Source organism: Hippichthys cyanospilos, chromosome 18 (genome assembly GCF_059441005.1).
Source record: "Hippichthys cyanospilos isolate Australia breed blue-spotted pipefish chromosome 18, RoL_Hcya_1.0, whole genome shotgun sequence".
NCBI lineage: Eukaryota > Metazoa > Chordata > Actinopteri > Syngnathiformes > Syngnathidae > Hippichthys > Hippichthys cyanospilos.
In genome coordinates, this window is record NC_142386.1 from 13,553,042 (window position 1) to 13,561,421 (window position 8,380).

The following is an 8,380-nucleotide window of genomic DNA, read 5'->3' on the forward strand; positions in this document are numbered from 1 at the left end:
GTGCATCCAAGTGACGTTGGGAGGCGTGACGTAATTAGTATGTATCATGCTACACGAATGTTGTGTCTGTAATGCAAAGCTCGCTTGTTAAACTCGCATACTTTTTTTTAATTCACATTTTACATTTTTGCATCGTTGCATTCATTTAGCGGTTTCTCCCGTTGATTTGTTAATTCTGTTCATTTTCTAAACATTTATTTCATTATATAAATGTTCGTAGTAGATTTTTAAACGCTCGTGTGACGTCATCATGAAAAGGGGCGCGGCCAACAGAGCCGGAAAGTCAAGATGAAGAGGATGCTGACGATGAAGATGATGGCAGAGCCTGACTCAAAAGTCACAATAAGTCCTGGGATTCTATTTCTGTCATGTCTGGGTTTCTTCCACACAGGTTAGTCACATTTTTGTTGTGAATCAAAACTCAAAATGCGTGTGTGTTGGGGGGGGGTATAGAAGTTTTATTAGAAGAATGCAAAACAACAGTATTTTATTGTTCTATAAGGGAAGAGCTAAAAAAAAAAAGGTTTCTATCGGTAATTAACGGAACACTGAGATTTAATTTCTTTGTATGATACATGGGCTAGTTCCATAATTAAGTAAACACGTTTAACAGCAACCTTTTTCTCAAAGGTGAGGTAATTTTTCTTATAGACCAGTTTTATTTGTCATTGGTTCTCTGTTTGTCTTGCAGCAAAATAACGTGCCATATTGGACAAAAACATTGAACGCAAATGATATTTACAATGCAGTGAGATATGGCTGTACAAAGCTGAAAAAGTCTTATTTTTTTCAGCACTTTTTCCTGACAAGACATAACAGTTTAAACATAACATTTAAAATCATTCATAAAATATCAAAATACAGTCATGTTTTTCTAATAGAGGGAAAAAAACATAAAAATCAAAACTACTGTGACTAAAATACCTGCCAAAACAAATGCGAGGTAACTGCTATAAAATGTGTTAATTATATTGTGCACTTGCTGTCTTTTTCATTTTGTTACAGCAGCACTTCTATGCTTTAAGACACAAATATCACCATGATACTTTAAACAAGTTGACTTCCTTTCACTTATGACTGTATGTGTGTGCGTGCTATCCATCTTTGCGTGACATTAACTTTTCTTGAGAGGACATTATTCTGCCATGTGAGTGTCCGGCCTTTTCTCACTGTCCAGCCACTGCCAAGCTGCAAAGTAACTGAGCGGCTCTGTTTCTATTGCAGTGGAGCCTGGCAGCTGTATAGCTCCCATGCTTGCCAATAGGGGAACAATGGGCACTTTGTTAGCGGATGTTAGCCTGTACATCCGACAGACTTTTGTCTTTAGGTTACCATGGCATTGCAAAGAGTCGCCCTAGCACTGAATTTGGCCCCTTCAGTAGACCTGTTTTCACCTTTGAAGGCCTCTCACGATATTTGTGTCTTCGCAGGTGTGGTGCTAGCAGTGAACATGACGCTCCCCAGCCCTCTCATCCGAGGTACCCTAGGAGGTGAGGCACTCCTCTCCGTTCACTACGTCAGCTTCAGCGCCGACCTGCCCGTCATCAAATGGCAGCTTAGTCGAGAGAAGTCGGTCACCGTCGTGCAGTCGATCGGAACCGACATCGTGGGCACCCTGAGGCCCGAGTACCGGGACCGCCTAATGATTTTCCAGAACGGCTCCCTGCTCATGCATAACCTGAGGCTTTCGGACGAGGGTGTGTACAACGTGGAGATCTCCATCACGGATGATACGTTTACGGGAGAGGGCAGCGTCGTGCTAACTGTGGATGGTAAGAGGTCCGTCATACACTCAAAACACTTGGATCAAAAAGAGACCAACACAACTTTTTGGGTGAGATATTTCATCTATAAAGTAGAGTCAAATAAGAACCACACTATTAAAGTTGGATCAGACATAACAAAATTTGGATCAACGATGGACCAATCCACTTGGATCAATTTGACTCAACTGCATTTTCTTTCTGGATGTGGATTTTATAGCAATAATGGGTTACTTTTATCCAAGATTGGGTTAATTGATTTGACTGGGTCTTACAGGATCAGAATTTTCAAGCCGATCACCTAAAAGCGCTTAAAAAAAAAAACAACAGATCTAATCAGAGAATAGACCAATCTACTGTATCTATCTACTTTCTTTCTTTGTATCTATCTCTCTACTGTATTTATTTGTATATGTCTCTATTTATTTTTATCTACCTCTATTTGCATCCATCCATCGTCCGCCCATCCATCCATCCATCTATCTATGGTATATTTAGGATGCAAATTTTACTGTTACCAAGATTAAAACACAGATTAAAATGTTCAGGAAGTGTCGAATGACCCCTGGAAAGTAAATTCCAAATGCATGACATACAGTAGATGTGATGCATTTTTGATAAACCAAGGCTTATGTCTCCAAAAATTTAAATTGAGATATTGATATATTCTAATTTTACGCTTAATTCCCTTCATAATTTTATATAATACATCGAGGTAGCTCAAAATGTGAAGTTATAGCAATTTGGACATTGCCAATTTAAAATCCCTACTTCTGAGAATACATTTAAAGTTTTTGCATATTCATCTTCCAACTGCGCATCATCTACTAATCCCTCATTTTCATACAATTCAATTTTAATTTGAGCCTTTTGGCTGCTGAGAATTGAAGTTGAGATCTTAAGAGGGTTGATTTAGCAGAAATCCCAAAATGGATATCACTGTTAAAAATGCTCCTTTCCAGAGCCATTATCTCGGGCTTATATCCACACGGAGTCATCATCTGTGCTGGAGCGCAGTGAAAACGTGGTTCTCAACTGCTCTCATGATGCTGGCACCCGCGCTGTGTACAAGTGGCTGAAAGGTGACAAAGTGCTGGACAACGACAGCAGACTGCAGCTGTCTCAAGACCACAAGCACCTCACCATCACTCGGGTCACCATGGCGGACGACGACGTCTACATCTGCTTGGTGGAAAACCCCATCAGTGCTGTGACCAGCCTTCCCATAAGGCTGAGCGTCTACAGTGAGTAAAACAAAACTTGTTATTGTGGTGAATTTCATTCACGCTTATAGTGGTTCTGGCCCAGCTGGCTGGTGATGAAAAAGAAGACCTCTTGGACTCAAGCATCGTGGTTGGAAAAAGATTTATCTATAGTTTCATACTGCTGATGTTAAAGCGGGCTTGCTCAAGAGGTCTAGATGGCGAGAGCCCATATGGCTCTTTTTTCTTGCTTTAAAACACTCTCTCGCCTTTACTACTCAAATTACGCCTTAATCGACTTCTGGCAAATATGACGCCTGGTCATTGGTCAAGTGGTCAGATGGTCAGGGGTCCAGCAACCCCTAGCCCCCAAGAGGGGTTACACTGGCAAAAACTACTAGAATGAGACTATAGCCACATACTAAAGAAATTAATAAAAGTAAATGAACATCCCAAAATACACGTCATTATGTTCAGTAAACTGCTGTCTTGATATGTGTATTTTAATAAGAAAAATTCATCTCTTGGTATTTCATTAGAACATTATCTCATTCACTGCCAGCCCCATTAAAATGGATCGTGACACGTGTTAACTCTTTCAGTGCCATCTACGAGAACTTTCATCATGTAAAATACTTGGTAATACGAGTGTGCCAGTGACAAGAATTCTAATTCACTTTTTTTTTGTAATGATTAGATAACACGTGACCAGCGCTTCTCCTAATATTATGCCAGTTGAACATTATAACAATCAAGTCAAATTTATTTGTATTGCCCTGCAACGGCACAGTCTCAAAGGGCTTCGCAGGTGAAAAAGAAATCCTACAGAACGTCACAAATACACAGTGGCATCTCCCAAACTATGCGCCCAGAAGAGGAAGGAAAAACTCAAAAACTCCATCTAGGAAAAATGAGAAACCTTCCAGACGGGACCACAAGTGGGAGGAGTCCCCTTCCGGGATCGACAGGTTGCACTAGATGCCGAGTGCTAAAAATAACATTGTGCCATATAAGCAGTAGTTATATAAACACGCAAACTGTTATTTTTCCATAACATTTTCACTGATTTTATTCATGTTTTATTGAAGCGAAGGACTGTTGAGATGTTTCAGATGCTACTAAAAAACTTTTTGTGTCAAAATCACTCTTGTGCAGAAAACACATCTTCACAAACGAGCAGATTTGCTCCTGTTTGACCTATTTTCTAATTGAGATTACTAAAAAAACAGAATAAGGTACCATCTTACTTTGTTCTAGGTAAAGAATGGAGTCCAATCTTTCATATGGCATCATCAGCGTCTACGTAGTCATACAATACAATATTCTGTCGGACTTGAAAAATGCATCAAAATGTTCAAAGTCGGCTGGCCCTCTCGGTGTTGCTTTTTCAGATAACACTTGGCACTGAAAGAGTTAATGGCAATGCATGGCTTACCTTATTTATTGCCAGCCAAGTTAAAAATTACATCTATAGTGATCAATGGCAGTAAATAACTTAGGAAGCAACCTAGCTGTTGCAGCATGCGTGCACCTCAGTCAGGGGGACATTAAACATGCAAAATTTTCCACTTTTCACAAAGAACAAAGAATCTATGACTAATAAACCTAATGTATGTCCTTTCTCTGCCTGTGAGGTTAAAAGGGGTTAGAACACCCTGACAGTTGATAAAATTTTTCAAAATCATTTTATCACCCGCCTAACTGTTCATGTTTAATAGAAAGAAGTTCTGTTTATATCATCCTCTCCACTGGTGGCATCTTCCTTCTTATCACCTTGGTAACTGTATGTGCCTGCTGGACACCATCCAAAAAGTAAGTTCATTAAAAAAAAAAAAAAAAAAAAAAACAGTATAAAACTCAATAAGCATCATGTTTGCACTGAGTTTTCTTTTGATTAGGCCAAGACGACCCACAAGAAAATCTTTTTCTAGGTTTTATAACCAACGCACACCAAATCCTCATTCAGGTATGAAATTATAACCTGAAAATTCATCTGTTTTTTTGTGTATTTAATCCAATCCAGATATGACTTTTGGTGATATAGCAAAAGTAGTTGTATAAAATATGTCAGAGGTGGGCATTTTAAATTCTTTTGCTGGTCCATAATTTACAGTTATGGGTTATTGGGTAAGTTACTTCAAAACTAATGCATGAATTATTACTGTCATTTCAAAGAAATGTGTTACATTACAATATTACTGTATATTACTACTACTGTATTCTGTATACTACTACTACTATTACTCTCACCAACATAAATGGAAATATGGATTTGCCATTCTAAATGTAGCTCATTACCCTCATTCCACGTTCAGTGGAAACTTGGCTTAATTAAGCATAAAAACAGTAAAAATCATTTAATCTCGATTGTATCGTAAACCGTTAAAGACATGGCAAAATACAAAATCTTTTTTTTGTAATTTGTATTCTTCACAGCATGCATTGTTTACACTTTAGGCAGAAACCGTGCGTTCCACAATTTCAATGTTAAATATTCAAATCCAAGTTCGGTCTGCTACTAGGTAAGGGACAGTCATTAAAAAAATTAGAAAAATAGATGGTTTCGGTGGGGCTAACGTGAGCAGCTAGCCTACATCGTGGTTATTGTGTTTAACATTTAACATGCTGTTTAAAATTAGTTTTTGTATGCTTCATCTTGATAGATATTGACCACAACTATTTATAGACTCTTATTAATAGCCATTGTACAATGAAAATTAGCGTTAAGCTTACCTTGTCATTATTGCTAGTTGCGACAGGAATCTCACAAGGTTTCTGAACGCTGGTGAATCCACTGTAGAAAATGGTAGCATATTTTCTACATAGAACATACTACGCCATGAGTCTTGTAACCTATCTTCTACATACAACATACTCCGCCATGACTCTCGTAACCTCTTGAGGTGGAAGTGGCCTCCCTGTGCAAGAGAACGATAATTTTAAAATAATTCTGCTTTGTTTTATCCTCCTTCTCTATGGCACCTCTCTAAATGGTTAGTCAAATTACTGGTGCTATTTGGCGAAGTGGAGAGCTCTTTAGGTGTCGTGCACAAAATGTATCTAAATAAGCGCATCTTGTGTACATATTGTCCATATTCAAATTGTTGTCTGGTGCTGATCTCTGCTGCAGTAGATACTAACAACAGGAAGTAAACATTTTGCCCCAGAATTTTCTCCTCTGATCTTGTGGTGTGTTTTGCGAATTTGGCGGGAAAAAACACATTAGGGTTAAAAATGCATTGTAATGCTTTGTGTTACTGTCATTTCTACCAGATAAAATATATATTTTTTCTGTGTAATGCATGACACTACCGCGTTACAGCAAAAATGAATGCATTACAGTAATAACATTACTTTTGTAATGCATTACTCCCAACATAGTACTAATAAGGTAGATGTAGTGATAGCAAAATTTAAACAGTGTTTTGGTTTGCACGGAATCCCAGGTGGAACAGAACCCTTGATTTGAAACACTGGTTTGAGTTCTGTATCAGAAGGATAGTGCCACATGACTGTTCCATTTCGTGTTCCATTACACTCTCGATTTTTTTTAAATGAAAAGAGTTGTCTAGTCAAGTCAGTGGTGTAAAATACCATTACACCACATGGAAATGCATAAAATGTAAACCTGTCAGGTGGATGTAGAAAGATAAAATGGACAGCAAATATAGTTTTTGATTGATATAGATGTGTGTTTTCACTTTTACTTTAATGTTCGAAAAATAAAAACAGCCAAACTACATAGGCTACTCCGTATGTAATATAGTCATACTGTGGCAAGATATACTCGTTGCTGTTCAAGTCCACTTCCATTCGTCCAATGCCAACAAATAAATGTACAGCATTGTCAAAATCTTCAAATTCCAAGTCTTTGTGAAGTCAGAAGGTTCAAAAGGTTCATTCCAACTTGCTTGCTGGATTAGAGTCCTAATGCCCCCCACAATACTTTCCTTACTGGAGATTCTCTCGGGGAGTCGGCAACACAAATCACACAAACAACAAGGAGCATCAAAACAGCAGTTTCAGAGAATAGTCCGACTCCATCCCATCCATGTTCTGACTGGACTTAAATTGAGGGCTGATGACTGATGGGATACAAATGTGCACCCAGTTGCTCTGCCCCCTCCGGGCCGGTAAATTAAAGTTCTGCAACCAAAGCAGAAGTAACACAAGAGGGAGACAGCAGAACATCACAAGGCCTACCTATACAATGAATGTGTTGAGCAAGTTTGTGTATAGTATGCTTTTGAGTTAACTATGAAACACAGCACAAACACTGACTTCCCAGCCATGCTCAGCTATCAATGAGGAGAAATGTATTTATTGATAAATTGATTTATTTCTTTTACCACACATTGGAAATTCAATCAAATGTGGATTGTCATAGGTATTTCTTGTTAACACAGCGGATGCTCCAGAGGTGACACAATGCAATGGAAAAAACATGGTGACGTCACTTCACATCCTGCAGCAAAAGGTACATCTTAGAAACTGTCAAATGTTTATTTGGCTGCTACGAAATTCAAGTAGCCGTGTTTTTGCAGGACCTTTCCCCAAGCGACTCTTCTGTTAACAGCATTGGATCAGCTTTGGACTCGGAGCATCCACCTAGCTACACCAACTATGTTGATTCTCTTACGCGGGCTACTGCCCACTCAAACCAACTGCACGTATAGCTGAATGACGGTAAATATGTAAAAAGAAATCCTGCGTGGATCTAAAAAGTTGTGTTCACTTCTTCTTGAGAAGCCTTGTTTGTATCCAAAATTTACAAGGGGACAAAAAACAGGAAAACACTCAATTGTGGAAGGCATGCCTGCCATCTCCCGGAGTATTATTTGCTATAATTTGTTTGTGAAATCAAATGTGGAGGTTTGATAACCAAGCAAGTTAAACATTAAAATGTTTATTGTTAAAGATTACACCAACACCTAATGTTGCCTGACTTTTGTCTTGTAGATGAAAAAAATGCTCTGTTGATATTTTTCATGATAATGCTTACATTAAAGTGGTAGTGAAAAAATGGTGGAAAAAAATGTCTTGTATTTTTTAACTTTGGAAAAACCGTTGAATAAAAAGGTATAGATTGGCACGGTTCTGAGGTCCGGAAGTTTGCCTTCAGCTCTGGCCATCCTGTATGGAGTTTGCATGTTCTTCCCTTGCCTGCATGTTTTTTCACCGGGTACTCTGTTTTCCTCACACAATCCTGAAAAACATATATAGGAGGTATTTTGGACACTCTAAAATGCCCTTAGGTGTATTTGTGGGTCATTTGTCTGTATGCTTTGCGATTGGTTTGTAACCAGCTCAAGGTGTACCCCACTTACTGCCCAAAGACAGCTGGAATAGGCATCAGCAATCTCTCAACCCTTTTGAGGACAAGTAGATGAATGAAAAATGAATCGATGGATACAT

General features: G+C 38.6%; 1 protein-coding gene across 2 annotated transcripts; it reads left to right on the top strand.

Moving 5' to 3' along the window:
* The first annotated feature begins 123 nt into the window (after nt 1-123).
* On the top strand, nt 124-7,925 carry LOC148409087 (hepatic and glial cell adhesion molecule-like). 2 transcript variants are annotated; one of them, XM_088440120.1, is made up of 7 exons: nt 124-391; nt 1,431-1,772; nt 2,726-3,007; nt 4,684-4,777; nt 4,864-4,931; nt 7,372-7,442; nt 7,510-7,925. In XM_088440120.1, the coding sequence occupies exons 1-7, from the start codon at nt 289-291 to the stop codon at nt 7,639-7,641; spliced, it is 1,092 nt and encodes a 363-aa protein (XP_088296246.1). In that variant the 5' UTR covers nt 124-288; the 3' UTR covers nt 7,642-7,925. The 2 variants fall into 2 exon arrangements, with proteins under 2 accessions (XP_088296246.1, XP_088296247.1); XM_088440121.1 differs by having other exon boundaries at nt 4,897-4,931.
* Nucleotides 7,926-8,380: the final 455 nt, after the last annotated feature.